Raw genomic sequence first — 19,022 nt, 5'->3', positions numbered from 1 at the left:
GCTATTCTGCTATTTTAAACTCTATAATAAAATATATTGTGGAATTAAATAGTTATTTTAAATGTTATTTTTTGTCCCTCACCCCAGCCCTAAAATACCTTAACCCAATGCAGCAATTTTGTTTCCCTGTTTATGTATTAAATGCCACAATACTTAAACAAACAAATAAAAAACAAAGGGTTTTGCTCTGGGTGCTTTTTCGGAGACAAGGAAGAAAACAATTTCTGAAATATCCGTTATTTCTGAGATTGATTATTTTAGAAGACCACACAAACAAATCCTTTTTATGCCAACAACTCATAGAAGTTTTTAGTGTGTTTCTGTCTGTTTTAAATGAGCACAGTGAGCTGTAGTAAATGCAAAAATACCCGTACAACTTGTTTGACAAGTAACATAGACTCCAACAGATTAAACACCAGAGACACTGAAGCAGTTTCCTCTGCAGTACTCTGTCTCTTAGTTTATCCCGACAGACCATAGCTGGTTATATGTTGATTAAATTAGGATATATAGTCTCTTTAGCTATAGACAAATAAATACATTTCTTGCTTGTTGTATCTACATAATTCTGATTAATTGTTAAATAATCTGTTTTCACTTTTATCAGTATTCAGCGATAGCCTGGTCATTACCAAAGCTTTAGAATGGAAGGAACTTTTGGAACCTGTCTGTCTAAGATCAGACAGGTTCCCTCTCAGTTCACACTATTCACGCTTAAAAATATAATTTTAGGTTTAATAAAATAACTCTGCAAATAGTGGGCCACTTGCATTGATGCTTCTGTTGTTGTTTACTTACATGCTACAGGAAAGGCAAGCCTCAACAGGCCCGCATGGAAAAAAACGTACACAAGCTTAGGTTTTTAAAAACTGTCTTAGACAAACAATTCCAAATCTAACATTGTATTAAAACAGGAGCTCAACAGCAAGAAAAGCATGGGAGGTTTGGTCTGTTCTGTGTATTGCATTATTTAAGAAATGCATGCTGTAGTGCATTTAGGGTTGCTAAAGCAAAATTTCAAGACAAAAATACATATTCGACAACCAGGAGGGGCATGCTGAAGCAATCCTCTCTCCCTACGAGCTCAGACCTGTTGGTGGTCAAGTGACATTCAGAATGCTAAAAACAACAAAATAAAATAAATTTTTGGGTTTCCAAAACTTACAAAGGAGATCTCTGTGTTTTTGAGAGAGAAAACTAAACAGAAGGTGGATCAAGTATTGCTTCCCAGCCAACATTATGTAAGGTAAACCAAAATGGAATTTTTTTGTTGAATCCTGCATCCTCCCCAAATAAGCAATGCTGATTTCATAAGAGAATGTTAAATGTTTTAATAAGGTGCTATGCAAACTAAATATTTGGTAATTCTGTTCTCTCGGTTTTACCTGATATTTGAAAGTAACAAAACATCTGGTCCAAATTGTTGGAATGTAAGAAATGTCAGGCATGTTCTAACAAAACTACTAGAGAGCCAGTGGAGACTTTACACTTCATGTGTAAAAAGGGAATTCCCCCCTCATAACACAAACATGGAGGCAACAAATTTAATACATTAATTTTTTTTAAAACAAAAATATCAGTTGTCCTTTATTCTTTACTACATTTCCATAAAATGCACCATTTACAGGCAAACATTTATTGTAAGTAAGTGAAATAGATGCTTCCAGTATTTATAATGTTGCATTGTAGTTGAAGCCTACACCCAACAGTAAGCAGAGAGATTGCACAATGAGCATCCGTTGCATTAATATACATTGCATTATGCTGACAGAGTAACCTTTGACCCCATTTCTAATAGAATAGAGTGGCACAGACATTAGCAGTAAAGATAAAGACGGTAGGATGTTGAAGTGGATGACAAGCATTGGATGGAGGAGGACGGAAGAGGAAGGAACGATGCCAGGAGTGTTTTAGTTGTCCCCCTCTTTCATGGCCATCTTTTCCTTTTCAATATCTGTAATGAACAAAAGGCAGACAGATTAAAATGTTTTCTCTGGAGTTACTTTTAGCATACCACCACTGTCTGAGGACGGGATGATGGGGTGAAAGCTGAAATACAAATATTTAAAAAGAATCAGTTTTACCACCATTTGATTTTGTTGTATTATAAATAGATGTTCTGCACACAGCAATGGGTTTAGCTATGGGTGATACTATTTTCCGTCTATGGCAGCATGCAATGTTGGGCGTTTAGACAAGAAAAAGAAAGATTCCTCTAATTTACCCCTTGAAGAGTTATCTATTACTCATGTTCATGTCCTGCCTGTTTGGTCAGGGAAGTGTAAGAAAGAATTGAGGTAGAAGTATGACCATGCTAAAGTTATCTGTGCTGCAGCTCATTATCTTGGCAGTAGTAGGCTGTGATACAGGCAATATGGCCTCCATGTAAAGGGCCGGTCTGATCCCCCCAAAAAAGAAAAAAACAACAACAATATGTTTTTATCCCTAGTGTTGCATATTTTATTGCTTAATGATAAATTCAAGAGTGTTTTTCTTTTTTTTTCTTTTCCCCAGGACTGTATTTAATAATTTGGTCAAGAAAGAAGTGGAAAAACTATCAGAGTTTTCTTCCAAATGGACTTATAATACAAGCTTTCAATTTGTGAAAAGAAAGAAAAAACAAGTTTTAAAGCTTTTTGATATTAACTGCCTTCCTCAAAGTTAGATTTACTTTACTTATTTATAATATCCATCCTCAGCTCTATTTTTGTTTTCCGATTTATTTTCTGTTAGGATTATTAGTGCTGCCTACAATTTCTTCACCTTTTTTGAAACTTATTTATTCCTCACCTAAGGATTTTTTTCATAATATAATCAAATTACAATAGTGCATGTCGAACCACATAAGTTTAAGAATCAATTATCTGAACCATTGTGAACTTCTAAATAGCAATATCATGTAATAAAATTACTAAACCAAAAAATGTTTTAATTTACCTCTTGGATTTTCATTGTGAATTTTTTAAACACATTCCATTGCTCTAAATTAGTTTTAAATCTAATCTGACCTCATTCCAAACTACTGAATATAAACTTTGGTTCTCAAACATAAAATCCACACTAAACTGTGATAACATTGCACCGTTTCATTAATTATGGTTTTCAATCGATTTCATTTTTTTTCTTTTGTTTAAATGGAAGCAAATTTTTTTAGTTAAACTTCACAAGATGGGTCCAGTTTTTAAATGAAATATGTTTAACTTTGAGGTGAATGATTTGTAATATTTTATTTATAAATGGAAACTATTGTGATTATTCTTCCATATGTGTGCAGATTTAACTGTTTGTCCACAATATGAGCTTGAATAAAACTTTATCTGTTGTCCTAACACACAGCCAATTGGGCGTGTTCACAGGAAAAAAAAACTGATAAAATAGGAAACATAGAAACATTTAATGTTCCAACATTTTCATCAGTTGTAGAGCAGTTAGTGAGTGAGACAACAACCACAGCAGATGGTTTCCACACCTATAATTTAATCCCATAACATAGCCCTATCATCTACTTTAACACTGTTTCCTCCCTTGCTATGTATGAGGGCATTATGAAAAAGAAACGATAAGCAGGTCTAAAGGGGGAAAATGTAATAAAATTTTACAGGAGCCTCTAGTCCCATCTAGATTTTCAAGTATATCTTTTCATTCTGAGACTCTGTCTTTCTGGTTAGTGCATGCATACTGGGATAAATGGGCAGGAATTTACTTTTGTGCAAGATATAAATGCAGACATCCATTGTTCTTCATGCAGATCACAAACTACAATTCAACATACTTCAACTGCAGAAAATGTTGCAAAATCTTCTTTTTTTTTGTCTTCATATAGACAAATACTCTATGTGCTAAAGGTGCTGCCCCTTTGTAACTGTGGTTACAAGTAGGCCAAGGTGATGTTATTGTGGGTTACATGGGTTGGTTTCCTTTTTCTAAATTTAGCTTGAATTGTATCCTCATCTTGGCAGCTTAAATTATGTCAGTGAAATAATTTAGGGGCTTTCACTATCTGTTAGATTATATTTAACGCATTCAGAAGGAAACAAAACTATATTACTCAATTATCAAATATAGGGGCAAACAAGCATTGTTTTAACTTACTGACCTGATGTGTATCTTGATGCCTATCTTGTCAAATAATATTCCTTATATTCAAACATGTCACTATCCTGCTTTAAAAATGACCCTGATTCCAATACTGCTCATGTGTTACTGTGATCATAAAGCTATGTCCATCCTTAACGTGTTCCAGTAATAACTAATAAAAGCGGACATGTGCAGACAGAGTTTCCTGTTTCTGTGTATCCCCTGTGAATGAGATAGATTTAGGTTAAGCAAAAGGCACATCAGGTTCTGGGCCTCCGGTGGTAAAGGATGAGCATTCTGAGCAAGAGATGCTAAATGAGTTACTGATCTTTGTGGTTTCTTTTCACAGCTATGTCAGGGGAGAAAAAAAAAATAGAAATTTCCTTTTTTTTAATTATGTAAGCCCTTAATACTCTTTTATGCAGATTGTGAAAGAAAACAGGTGTGGACATAAAAAAGCAATCACATGTGGGTGAGGTCATGGATGTATATTTAGTAGAAAAGAAGGACTTGCTCTCAAGTAGCTGGGTGTGCCCCTTTTTCTGATCTGTGTTGCAATGCTTGTGATGGGAGGGGAGGAGTCAGGGCATAATGGAGCCAACAAAAAAAAAAAAGAGGTGAAATGTGAAACGAGTGGAAACAAGGCCAACTTTAGTTAAGCTGTCACTCCCACAAACAGTCCCTCTTTGTCTTTAACACTTACCCTCTTTGGTTGGGAGCATGTTTTTCTCTTGTGTGTTTGTCTTCTTTAGCTTTTGCTTGTTGAACTTCTCCACTTCCTCATTGACTGGACAGACTGGGTTGTTGTCGCCCATTTTGGAAGAGTTCTGTGGGAAAAGAGGGCGAGATAATGCAAATATTAGATGCAAAATCAGGAGTGCATGTAGACTGGGTCCCACCTATTTGAAGGGATAATATATGCGCTATTCTGCTTTCATGCAAAAACCTTTACAGAGAGCTCTTGTTAAGAGTCCATTTCCACATTTACAGTTAGGTAAATACATTATACATTATGTAAATACAGTTATACTCTAAAACTGTTCTCTGATTTGCATTTATGTGTGGATTACACATAAATACTGAATGTGCGGTATGAAATGAGGTAACAACGCAGGTGTTAACAGCATAATCAAAAAGACATCACAAATATATATTATGCACAAGGCAGGGACCCTTGTGAGATTTTATAAGCCCAACAAAATCTTATCAGCTCCAAAGGAATGAGTAATAGCATGAGAAGAGATGTCTACACCCTAAAACAAATACAACTCAAGCACACCTAGATGCTCAGGGCATGACGCTCTAAAGCTGCAGCATTAGGTGACCTAGCAGTCAAGCTTCCCTTGCAGTGAAGAATACAGCACTGTCAGGGAACTACCAGGTATAACGGGGCAGTTTGCATGCAACATCTGAACAGAGAGGCTTTACAGCAAATTGTTATATAACCTAACAGAGACTCATCAGACTTCAGATATTTCATAAAATTATTCATTCTTTAGGTTTTCATTGATTCTGGATAATTACAAAAGAGGTCAAGTTGAACATGACAAATAATAGAGGAGAAAGAGTTTTTTTTAACCTTGTACAGGGGTTGCTCTGTGGAACGGTCCTTTCCAGGTAAGATGCGCCTGTGCGTAATCCTTGCAAAGCCAGTGGTTTAAATAAGGACAACACGCCCTTCTGCAAGCCAACATGCACACTATGGCTCTGCCTCTGATTGGCTCCTACAGCTCTGGGGGGAAAATCCCAACTGGACACGCTTCACATTACAATAAAGTGTACTTTCACCCTCTGTTGCATACAAAAGAATGCTCCTTGGATATTTTTTTGAATCAAAAGAAATCTATTACTTTTACCTCTGTTAAATACATATGAATTATGCCATGTTGAATATTGTACAACACTTCCATCTAGTGGCCAATCTTGGACATAACATGCCTTATTCGTGATGGATGGAAGATATCAAATGCAGCAATGCATTATTGAGCAGAATATTTTATTGGGCATATTGAAGTGGAGAATGTCAGCTTTATGTATTGATCCAATGCTAAGTGCAGTACTCACTGGCTGTTCCAAAGCAAGCATATAGTAAGCTATACATACTTTAGCAAGACATGCAACAGAATAATATTTTCAAATGACTTAAGAGCTTTTTTCACAATTTCTTTCAAAGCATTTTGTGCAGAACAACTTAGTGTAGCTATGATCAGATTGTTCATTTTGCTATTTGCAATAATTTATTGTAGCCCAAAAGCAAAGCATTCTTAGTATTTTCTGTGTTATTTGAAAATTAATACAAAGATGAAATCATCTATTGTACATAGAAACACATAAAACAACTCAATAAAAACACATCAGAGGATGTAGCTACATAAGCCACAAGCTGTTGTTAATTCTGCTTTTCTAACAAAGGTGCGTTGATGGAAACAGTTTGTCTGCTGATTACTTTCTTGCATTCCTGTTGTTGTTTTTTTCTGGAGTCTATGTGAAAGGCCATTGTCAAACATTTTAAGGCAAAAATTCCCTATCGGGACATTAAAGATTTCTATCTTTCTAATATTTAAGGAGTGTTTCTCTTTTAACCCTTTGTAGGGCACTCAGTGAAATACTTTAAAAATCAATATTTCAAGCCAATAGTGTTATTGGAATCCAGGACAAGACCATATTACCCAACATTGAAAAAATATGGATAATTTGATGGCAAAAAAGACCAACTTGCCCAAATATATTAAGAAAAATAAGTGCTTCCATAAGAAATTCATGAAAAACACCCTGAGAGTAAAAGAAACACTTTTGGTCCAACATAACTTTAGAGGCACTAATGCTGCTACCAGTACTTACATTATTTAGCTTATAAACCTAAATATGATTCTTAACTATGCTTATTATTTTTTTAACTTTACTTTTTAACTTTTAAATGAGCCTTTTACCTTTTTTTCTTGACTTTTTAACTTTTTTCCAACTTAATTTAAAGTAATATATCATTCAAGGGCTCATCTAATTGGTCAAACGGCAAAATAAGATGCACAGCCATGTAGCAGTATCTTTGCGTAATGACTGGATATACATCTTGTGCTTCTAGACCTCACGGAGGGGGATGCAAGTGATCAAAAACAGTAACCTGCCCTATAAATATTTAAATTCTTCTCTCTTGCAATTTGACAATTTTAAATGTGCATTCATTTGAACCAAAAGTGAAAAATAGAAATGAAATAAATAAATTCAAAATACACCACATGCTTTTTCTTTTGTTGGTTTTGGCTAATTATAATCTCCAAAAATTCAACTTAAGGAAAAACATCACAAACACCTCCTCACAACACCTCCATTGAGACAGTTTGCAAGAGAATTGCCCAAATCCTATCAGGGAACCCATTTAGTCAATGGTTCAAGTTACTGTGAGGTGAACCTAAATCCTAAATGTTAAAATTAATTTAATATGTTAACTTTCTGTAGTTGAAATTAATTACTTTTTTTCCTGACATTAGAATATGACCAGACTTTCTTATGTGATTTTTTTTCTTCATTCAAACTAAATACTTAATGGGGTGCACTATTATCTCATATTAATAAACAACAATATTCTTTCACTGATTAAATCAGAGAAAAACCGATCATGCAGCAAATGATTGATAATTTGTTGAACTAACTGATACAAAATCAGAACATTTGGTGGAAATCAATGTAAGAATAAGAAAAAAATGTAAACATGTAGTTTCAATTGTATTTCTACATAAAAAACATGCATACAAGTGTTAAAGTAATAAAAAAAAAATAAAAAAAAACACGTAAAGTTTATTATCTGAAATCAGGTGAGTTGCTTCAGCACTTAGAAAAAGTCATCAGTAAAAAAAAAATCATAATACATTAAAAAAATAATTCTTCCTCTACGAAAATCCCAGAGGCAATAAACAATGAAAACATCAGACTGAAACATAGTGTAAAACATCTAAAAAGCATTTCAAAATTTTTTATTAATGTTTCTTCTGGATGATTAGAAAACGTCCAAAAACACTGTTTTAAAAAAGAAAACAAACTCTCTATATCAACAAAAAAGAAAATACAGGAAAACAAGTGACATATTATCATGCTGTACCTTAGATTTTTTTTTTTTTATAAATAATGCTCAGGGAAGGATTACAGAGTTTATTAAAAGGTAATCCTTCTTTTGTCCTGATGGAATGTCACATTTTTCCTGTAAGAAGCTTTTTGGTTTAAATTTAATATTGGGGACTTTTGTGGGCATAAAAAAATCTAATCCATTTTACTGCTTTGTTATTTGATCTATTTTTATGTTGTTGTTTTTTTTTCAATAAAGGCCCGATCTAAGCTCCTAAATGTGTTTTTATTTCTAGTTAACCCTTTAAAGCCCGATCCAAGAATAAATCAAAACAGCAAATTACTTTTTTTTTTGTTTGAAGTCCTTATTTGGCCTTTTAACAAAATATGTAAAAAGAAAAAACAGAAATACATTTTTGATATTAATAATTTATTACTAAGCGATTAGTCAAGATTATTTTTTGTGTAGTCTTCTGCCCTCTGTTATCAGGCATATCTGATTGTGTACAATAGGATTTTGAGCAAAGTTTTTACCATTAAATTATTCAAAAGGTGTCAGACGCAAAACATTTCAGAAACCGTATGTTTCAAATATGATACATTTGGCATTACAGGGTTAAAAACAAAAACATTTGAAAAAGTTCAACAAACAATTAGCCTACGATAACATAGGCACGTTTTTTTACAGCACCTTTTTTTCTTGTGTAACATTGAACTTGAGTAACATGGTTATTAATATTCCCTCATTAGGCAGCGACACATTAAACAGACAGTTTCTTCTTTTCAGTAAGGCAGTTGAGCTACAATGATTTAAAGGCAGAGCTTGATATTTTTAGGTTGGATTCTCTTCTAATGTCATGCGCACTTAATATCTGATCTACAGTAGATAACTTCTGGCATCTTGATTCAGAGTAAATCCAGATTCATTTGTCCGGGAGACTGAAGCTAATGCCTTGAACAACATGTGCAATGAACAGATCAGATCTTTAAATGACTCCTATGACAGTAATGTATATAAAATGCATTAACTTATTTAATATGTAATCAAGTAACTTTCAGTCTTTCTTGCATCATGAAAACAGATGAATAACTATTACAAGTATTGACATTTTCAAAACAGCAAAACTGTGAACTGGGTCCAGTATTGGTTGAATATCTTGATTCAAGATTCCAGAGTTTTCTTCTGCACATAAGACACTGATTACTTGTGGCTTTTTACAAACCTAATTCTAAAAGTCTTAAATCCTCCCTTTAATACATCCTTGAGGTTTAAGCTCAGAATAATTCTAACAAGTGGCTTACAGTAGTTTACGTTAGTTGTTCACCTTTGCTCAAAGGTCATGACTTCCTTCATCATTTCTAACTCCCACAACCCACACCTCAGATTCACTATAACAGGTATGCATATTTCCTGTAAGAAAGGCCTGAATCGAAAACAAAAGTAACTGCTTCGAAAAATTTTCCAGATTCAAAGACTGAAGCTGTTTATCATATTTGCACACAACGAGAAGTTAATGCAAACATAATGGCACCTTTAAGCACTTTCATATTAAGCAGGATCATTTCACTTGTCTGTCGTAAATAGCTGTGGTGATGCCCCAGGTAATGCATGACCTGAGAATAACAAGGGTGCCCCCTCGATACAAAAGAACCACGCTGTGATTTCGGGATTTCCACATTGCCCGCCAACATGCCATGACACCCTTACTCTCTCCTCCCACCCGTGCCTGCATGTTTGCTACCAGCACAGACATAGGGTACAGAGTCAAGCTGATGGCCATGGAGGTCATAGTTCCTGAGACGAATGAGGAAGCCATGGGAGAGAGGCCATGTCCTGCCACAATGGCACTCACCGGACCCTTTAGGCCAAAATACAGGGAGCTGCCGAGGGCATTGCGGACTGTGATGGGCAGAAAGGCTCTGTAGTACCCCTGGCTTATCCTCTGCTCCTTCAGGCTGATGAGAACACTCCTCAAGGAGGGTAGATGCCTGTCATTTTTGCTGTTTTGCAGAACATTCTGTACACGTTCAAATGGGGTGAAGACCACGGCCTCTGCTATACCTGCACCACATCCAGCCAAAGCAGGTAGGGCGGCGGTAAAGATGGCATTATGGGCTGACAGTGAAAGATGACGGAGGAGTGTGTCCTGGAAGCCGAAGAGTAGAGTACCATTCAGGGTTCTCATCAGGAGTGGTGGAACCACGCCCCTGTAGAGCTTCACAGGTCCTTCTTTATAAAGCTGTCCTACCGCCTGGCGCACTGGAGTGTTGTGGATCTGTTGTCGAAAAATGGTTTTGTAGACAGGAAAAACCAAAACAGTTGGAAGTGCCGACAGCAGGCTGGATGTTCCTCCGTGTAAGTAGCTTTGAAGGCGAATGGCTGTGGTCTTAGAAACTCCATCATCTTGTGTGTGGTCAGGACTTACTGCCATCCTAAGGCTAGGGAAATTAGATGACAAATCATGTTAGGATTGCACTGATATGAGCACACATAACATCACAGTTTAGTACCCTAAAATAATATCCCGTTTTTAATATACTTAATATTATGGAGCAACTGCAAAAATATTATATGACTCAGAGCATGGGAGGTTCTAGATAGGGTGACAACAGGGGCCAATGCCCCATTTGAACTTATCCTGGCCCCTGTTATGGCCCCTGTACTGTAGACATAAATACCAAAATAATATATTATGATGAAATGTGCTGGCACAGAGACCCCAACCGACTGGTACCAATTTAATTTTTGACTTTTAAAGTCTTTCTATAAAGAGACAGTGTGTAATTAAATTATGTTTTTTTAAGTAAAAAATTAAGTGTTACTCTGAAAAACTACCTATTCAATAAAAGTCTAATCATATCAAATCAAAAGCATTCTCATGCTTTACAATTAGTCATTTATAAGTACAAAGGAGGCGGTGCACCCAATTTGTGAAACCATGTTGCATCTCCATTTTGAATTAATCTCCAAAAGGGGACAAACTTATCAGCCTTACAGGTTTAGCCTGTATCTGAAATATGTGAAGCAAAGCTTAATACGAGCAAAAACAACCATCATTATTCTACCTTCCACTTTCTGTTGCAATGGAGTAACATATGTACTCTTTGACCAGTGAAAGGCAACACAAACAAACCAGAAAAAGAAGCAGTAACTGGAAAAGAACACTGGTCTTTATCGGCACAGATTTGACCAGGTGGCGAAATGTATAAGGGGGCGGAGCTTCAAAAAGGAAAAAGAGGTTACAGGCTTTCAGGTGGACAGCTAAAGTAATTCAATATAACAGTGAAGTGTATTTTGCTGTTATGTTAGAAACCGGGCAGTCTAGTCCAGAAACTAGTCTGTACCCCTAGCAGCTGGCTTGTTAGCTTATATTGGATTAAGGTTTGACTTCAGTGAAACTGTCGGCTCTTTCCAGTTCTGTTTTCAGAGATATTTTCCAAGTGTTTCTTCATCTATTTTGGCTGATAAATCAAGGATAATTAAAATGGTACTCTCCTCCCTGTAGAGTTGGCTAGTTTTTTTGTTGGCGTACATTGGATGACCGCCGATGCAACAGTTATCAGCTGCTGTTATTCTCCATAGTCATTGGTCACCAGCTAGTGAGTGTAGACCTCCTGCCCTGTCTTGTTCCAGGACCAAAGAAGACTTAACCAACAGTTCTTAGTCGCTATAGACCTGTTGTCCTGCCGCCCCACATCATGAAGGTTCTAGAGAGACTTCTGTTGGTTCACCACAGCAAACAAACAAGCAGCTATTAGGACCATGTAGTTGAAGATGCCATCATAAACCTGCTTCAACAAACCCACAGTTATTTAGGCTACGTTCACACTGTAGCCTGAAGTGACCCAAATCTGATTTTTTTGACCATATGCGACCTGGATCTGATCTTTTCAGGGCAGTCCGAATAAAACATCCGATTCTTTCCAACGCGACCCAGGCCACTTGGCTATGTGGTCCTGAATCCGATACGAATCTGATCTTTTCAAATGCGTCCTGTGTCTGAACAGCCAGGTCGCATTCATCCGACCTGAATGCCATTAATACCCGACAAAGGTCACTATTCTATTTACTTCAGTAAACAATGAGCACCCTTTCCTGTGACGTCATTGCGTCCTCTACACTTGCAATGTATGACTGCAGTTCACACAGGAGATCACATACAAGTCGCATATATTTGGAAATATGAACAGCAAAAAAAAAATCGGATTTTGCAAAAAAATCGGAATTGAGCATCATGGAAGTGTTAACATAGCCTTAGACAAGGCAGACAACACTGTGAGGATCGTGTTCTTTAATTTCTCCAGTGCGTTTCATACAAGTCAGCCTGACTTACTTTGTGAAAAACTCCAGAGTCAGGTGGAGACATTAACAATCGCCTGGATCAAAGACTACCTGACAAACAGACCACAGTTTGTTAGACTGAAGGCTCAGCTGTCTTATTGAGTAGTTAGCAGCACAGGAGCACCACAGGGAACAGTACTCTCACCATTCCATTTTACTCTGTACATCTCTGACTTCCAGTACCAGACAGAGTCCTGTTATCTACAGAAATACTCGGATCATCTCGCAGTCATTGGATGCATGAAGGATGGACAAGAAGCTGAGTACAAGGAGTTGGTGAACCGCTTAGTGGCATGGTGTGGAAAGTCATCTCATCCTGAATGTCAACAAAGCAAGGGAGATGCTTGTAGATTTAAGAAGAAACAGGAACAAGTTGAATCCTATAAACATCAAGGAGAAGAAGTGGAGGTGGCGGAGGAGACTAAATACCTTGTGTTCACCTGGACGACAAACTAGACTGGGAATACAGCTGTGAAATCATCCACAAGAAAGGACAGAACAGCATGTACTTCCTAAGTCCTTTGGTGTTTGCAACAAGGTGTGGCAAATGTTTTACAAGTCTGTTTTGAAGAGTGTGATATCTTCTTAAGCCGGGTATACACTGTACGATTTTTTGAGCTGCTGGGGTAACAGAATCACCGCCTACAGCTATCAACACCTACAATAACTTAATGAAGACAAAAAAAAAGTGTATAGGTTACTGCAACATTTAATTTCCCTTTGGGATTAAATGAATTAAATTAAATTGAATATGGTTTGAAGCTAAAAAAGAAGACACATTGCATTTACTTTCAGTTTCATCATATAAAACTGAAATGCAGTCAGTGGTGAAATGTCTACATAAATGCAATTTAATAAGGCAATCAGTGTTTTAAAACCTTGATGCTGATGTGTACATTTGTCACACATTTGTCTAATCTGTTTGTATTTTACATGCATAAATAATAAGCATTTGTGGCCTAGTGAACAGGGTTCCACATCCTCCATCCTATCATGATTTCTGCTCGCTTCCTGTTATTTTTCAATTTAATTTGTTTATTTTCAAGTAAATAATGCAATAATTAAAAAGAAGAATGTTCTTTATGGACATGTTTTCAAAAGAACATGCTGCAGATCATGCATTTTGAATGGTGGAGAAACAGGTCAAACCATGCAGATAAAAGACATGTGAACTGTGTCTCCTCAAGAGACGCGTTAAACCTGTTTCCTGCTTTTAACACCTTAACCGTGAATGCTGCTGCAGAAGATGGAGGCTACAGCTGTACCCACGATAAACAGAAAAACGCCTATGAAATCATGAATATATAATATTAAATGAATTAATCGTAGAATAATTTAAAATCCTGAATGTCTTTGCAAACCCCCCTATTGATAAACAGAAGGATTTAAAGGGCCAAACACCGGTATATATCTATTTTTTTCTTCAATAAATATAAAGAATTTAAGGCAGCACTGGCGTCTGTATATCCAATAATATGAAAATGCAAGAAGAAAATGTGTCACCATTTGGAAACCTAAAGAGGCTTACCGTTTCTATAAGAGGCGATGAGGCGCGGCTTTGAAAATAAGGATGCGCTGCCTCGGCGAATTAACTCGGCGATTGGCTACGTCACCAAACGGTTTCCTACGTCACGCTGAAACGTTTCGGTTTTTTTGTTTTCGTTTTGTTTTTTAATAATCTTTGCTTATAAATACAAAGAAACAACGTGGAATAAAACACAGAGCATGTATTAAAATGCCCCAGCTAGGAAATAGGCTTCTCCAATAAATACATAAAGCTGAAAAAAATCTGACGTTATGGTAACTTAAAAACATGCAATGACCTACATTCACATGTTTTGATATATATATATCTATATATAAAAACATAATTAACTTTTGGTCAATGGATTTAAGCTTTTAAGGACGGCGTTGAATGAGTAAGGGTTGAAATCACCTCCTCTATAGATAACAATACAATTTACATCTTTGTCAGGCCATAAATTAAGGCATTTAATTTATTTGATTTATTAAGAGAGCAACATTTAAGGACTTTAGCACCTTTCTAAGCTGTTCTTAGACATAATTGTGTCAAAAAAAATGTGGCACTTTCTTTAACAGAATATGTTATAACAGAATCTAAAGTACGATCTTTAATTGGTAGAAGTTCACATTTGTTTATATCCAAGTGAGGCCTCAATAAATCAGAGAAAGTTTGGATTAGGATTTTAGTTTTAGCCTAGTTGATTCAAAAAATATAGTCAGCAAGAATTTAAGTTGCTAAAAGGAAGAGGTTCCATCGATATAGGTTAAATCTGGGGGAGGTAGCTTTTTGAAAGAGCAGTTAGTGTTATTATCATGTTTTAGTTATAATATTGGAAAAAGGAGCAAATCCAAATTTATGAAGACATAAAGTTATGATTAATGGAATCAGCGTTGTAAAATTCTAACAGGAGTATGAAACTATTATCAGTAATTGACTCTGAATTGTCTAGAACGGAGGTCTTCAACAGGGGTCCGTGACCCCTAGGGGGTCCACAGAGGTTCTGCATGGGGGTCGCGAAAGTTTTGGTTGATTAGACTTTTTTTTTCTTATATTCTCCCTTGCAATTTTTTCCACTAATTGAAATGTCTCTAAATCCACATTAACATGAATTCAACACACTGTGGTAAAGAGATAACTGGAGGCAGAAGATGTCTTTCAGTCATCAATGCACACATTCAGCGACACACAGGAGCTCTTTCAAGCTGGGCACCGTTTCATTCACAACACCTGTCCCATCAACCAGGGATCAGAATCAGAAATACTTTCATAATCCCAGGGTGAAATTACTTTCATTACATGACTTCATCTGTAACAGAGTGACTATAGGACCAGTTTGATAAAACACAATTTCATACAATATATATATAATTAGAGGGTCTCCGCTCAATCTCGCCATCAGTTTGGGGGTAGGCTACTTGGCCTGGAAAACATTGAAAACCCCTGGTCCAGAATATCAAGAATGAGCCGCATTTTATTGTGAATATATCTATTCTGCATGAATCCAGACTGTGTTTCTCCAATATTTAGAACTGATTTTAGTGTTTTTGTAAATAATGAAGCCATGATTTTATAAACATTATTTAAAAAAACACATAGGACACCAATAATCAATAGGCCTAAGTTATTTGCCTCTTTTCAGCTTAGGCATAAAACAATCCTTTATTTTAAAGTGTATGTGTTTGTGATTTTTGATGCTCTCTTTGGCAAGAAAAGGAGCAAGTTTGTCAAAATAATTGCTTGCAGAATTCCTGTTAACTTATCTGGGCCGTTTTATTTGTTATTCTTCAAATGATAAAAAAAAGAGGTATTTCATTGTGAGAGTAAAATCACAGATTTCACGCTCTGAATCAAGTATATGTTGTGTATTAAGAGAATTCAAGAAGAGTTAATACACTGTTGGCTGGCAGGAATGGAGACCTGGTTAACACATATGAAACCATGTTAATAAAGGGGAGTGTTTGGCCTAGAGGTTAGAGCAATGAGCTTGTATTATGTGAAGGTTGCAACTACCCAGTTTGATCGCCACAGCCTGCACCCTGGGTCCATGAGCAAGACCCTGACCTTGAAATCCCACATACTCCGTCAGCGCTCCGCTCCGCTCCGCCCCGCTGCGTTCCAGATCGCCTGCGCAAAGCAAAGCCTACAGCCGCCGCTGTGGTCCCCTCCGCTCCGCTCTGAGTTTCTTGGAGATCGTAGAGGGCATGCGCGAGATGAACCAGGGTTTCCGCGGATCATTAAAAATAATTACAATTCATTCATTTTTTCTTTAAATCAAGGCCTTAATTGGCACTAAAATTATTTAAATATGTTTATCGAAGTATTTATAATTCTTTAATAAAAAATGCTTATAAAAACAATTTCGTCCGATATATTATATCGCTATTAATTTGCGTGAAACTGATCATAAAGCCGTATGTTCGGAAAGGAAGCTCCAGGCGGAGAAAAAGCTAGAGGATATATATATATACGTATATATATGTGTGTGTGTTTACATACATACAGGAGTCATGGAACTGTGCTTACAGCTCCTTCATATTTCATGTACACTAATAACTTGTGTACATGGTTCTTGTTAATGGCATTAAAATCATTTCTAATAGCATTAAAATAGCATTAAATTAGAGTCACTCATTCCTGTATGAACCCTGTGAACGCTTAATTTAATATGACATATTAAAAAGATCCCACCATCATCCAGCATATGTCCAGTTTCTGCCCAAATATATATATATATATATATATATATATATATATATATATATATATATATATATATATATATATATATATATATATATATATATATATATATATATATATATTTGTAGTTTTTTGTAACGGGGATAAGGATAATTCAAAACAGCTTTTTTTGAATGAACTTGTTCTCTACTCCCAAACTCAGCATCTCTTTTCATTCCTGTAATAAGAAGTTTCTTTTGAATGGATTTGATTAAAGTTTAAGTCCCTCGGTATAAAATAAATTTTTTGATGGAGATGAGAAATCTGCTTCCTGGTTGGTGAATAACCAATAGTTTGGATCCAATCATTTAAATAAACGGTGTTAGATTTTTTATATATATATATATATATATATATATATATATATATATATATATATATATATATATATATATATATATATATATATATTTATATACATATATATAAGAATTGTGCTATAATTTCTAGTCACCGATCTGTTGCTGCTATGTTTTAATTTGACGAACCGGAATTTGTAGATGTTCTTCTTCCTGTTTGGTGCGATTGCAATTGCGGATCTTGACCTGGCCGGACCGGAGCGGAGCTATCTCGGCTCCGTAATTTGTCGGTGACGGACGGAGAAGATGTACGTGGACGGAGACGTGCGGAGGAGTAGCGGTGGATGTGGAACAGCTCTCATTGATTTCCATGAAAGACAAGCGCTCCGCACGACGTACGTCAGCGGGGCGGAGCGGAGCGGAGCGCTGACGGAGTATGTGGAATCTGGGGGTTAACCCCACAGTGCTCCCCGGACGCAGTACAATGGCAGCCCACTTCTCCCCAAGGGAATGGGTTAAATGCAGAGGTAAATTTCTCTAATGTGAGATCAATAAAGTTCAATATTTATCATAAATGAGTCCAAACTCTAGCAAAGATGTGACAAAAACGCTCACGTAATAATTTAACACTTTCTTAGATGAACCCAGTCGGTTTACATAATCAAACGACAGCACAAAGGAATTCAGTGCATCAGTTCGGCAAATAGTGTTTAGCTGCAAATAGACAGTATTTTTACTGTGAATCCGATTTGGATCAAATGTTTAGAAAATCCATAGAGCATCAAGTTTGAATCTACCTATAGTTACTCAGAGTGCATGAACTTTCTTTTTCTCGCATGTTTTACGGAAATATATAGAAGAATGTACACTTACCCCCTGCAGTCAGTTTCTGATGGGTCACATTTTTCTTTGCAAGGTTAAATATTATTTCTACTTCATTTAGGCTCTTTACACCAATAACAATGCTGGATAAATCTTAATGTCATGTAAAATGCAGAAATGATCATCTATGTAAGAACCTTAAAAATAAATCCACCTTTTATTATGGTAGCCTAAACTAAGACGGGTTTCTTTTTCAGAAATCCAACACTTTCTTTTATGGGATTTTAATAGAGCGAACATGAGTCAGTTGAGGATTAATTCAGTCAGAACAGTTTGGAGAACAATCGGAGGGATCTTTGACCATTAAGAGCATAATCTCTGCATTCCCCTAAGCCTTCTCAAGTTTCTTTATTGTCTCTTTATTAATTAGCCCACAGACTTTCTATAATAGTTAAGTATGGAGATAACGATGTAGAGGTTTTTTTTGTCTGGTAACTGATGCAGTGCTGATTTGGCCATTTTTTTGGATGTCCTCCTGCTGCATTTATCTGTTTTTTTCTGGATCATACCATGAGATTGTCACGCAGCTCATCCTAATTTAAGATGTTATGATGCCATGTGCTTTTAAAAGGATAGCTTGGGGTTTGCAGCCAAGAACATCGCTGATTCTCCCCTGTGCTAATCAGTAAAAGTGAGGTGCTTTCTCACATGTCCATCCCTTCTTGTCAAATCCATCTAACCATTGCAGTAGAAAAAAGGAAAACATCCATTCATTTCCTGTCACGCTTAATCCCAAGCGGGGTCACAAGGGCTGCTGGTGCACATCTCCAGCTGCCTACGGGCGAGAGGCTGGGTACACCCTGGACAGGTCGCCAGTCCATCGCAGAAGAGCCAAACAGCTGGTGGGTATTTAATATGTCTAAAAGAGGCAACAATAAATAAACTTTAACAATAAACAATGGGTTGTTTCAAATTTAATATGGAACACTATTAAAAGTGCCAGTGCTGATTCTGAAAAGAAAGTAACTGTTATTTCACTGAAAAATTTGCTTCGAGTGTTAAAGACAAATCTGTTATATTGCAAGAATCAAATATTAAAAATAACCTTCTATATGCCTCTAAATAGCAGGTTAGGAAACAAAATACTTTTCACTTTAGC

General features: G+C 36.2%; 2 protein-coding genes across 2 annotated transcripts; both read right to left on the bottom strand.

Moving 5' to 3' along the window:
* Positions 1 to 1,565: 1,565 nt before the first annotated feature.
* On the bottom strand, positions 1,566 to 5,813 carry tmsb1 (thymosin beta 1). The gene is made up of 3 exons (XM_038299054.1): positions 5,657 to 5,813; positions 4,781 to 4,904; positions 1,566 to 1,954 (listed from the first exon to the last, which is right to left on the bottom strand). Exons 2-3 carry the CDS (start codon positions 4,890 to 4,892, stop codon positions 1,911 to 1,913), a joined length of 156 nt encoding a protein of 51 aa, XP_038154982.1. The 5' UTR covers positions 4,893 to 4,904; positions 5,657 to 5,813; the 3' UTR covers positions 1,566 to 1,910.
* Positions 5,814 to 8,664: 2,851 nt separating this feature from the next.
* On the bottom strand, positions 8,665 to 14,057 carry LOC119792497 (solute carrier family 25 member 53-like). The gene is made up of 2 exons (XM_038299151.1): positions 14,007 to 14,057; positions 8,665 to 10,575 (listed from the first exon to the last, which is right to left on the bottom strand). The coding sequence occupies exon 2, from the start codon at positions 10,566 to 10,568 to the stop codon at positions 9,696 to 9,698; it is 873 nt and encodes a 290-aa protein (XP_038155079.1). The 5' UTR covers positions 10,569 to 10,575; positions 14,007 to 14,057; the 3' UTR covers positions 8,665 to 9,695.
* Positions 14,058 to 19,022: the final 4,965 nt, after the last annotated feature.

This window comes from Cyprinodon tularosa, unplaced genomic scaffold (genome assembly GCF_016077235.1).
Source record: "Cyprinodon tularosa strain WSP-4 unplaced genomic scaffold, ASM1607723v1 ctg42, whole genome shotgun sequence".
Classification (NCBI taxonomy): Eukaryota; Metazoa; Chordata; class Actinopteri; order Cyprinodontiformes; family Cyprinodontidae; genus Cyprinodon; species Cyprinodon tularosa.
Note: the sequence above shows the minus strand (reverse complement) of the source record. Positions and strands in the feature narration are given on the sequence as shown.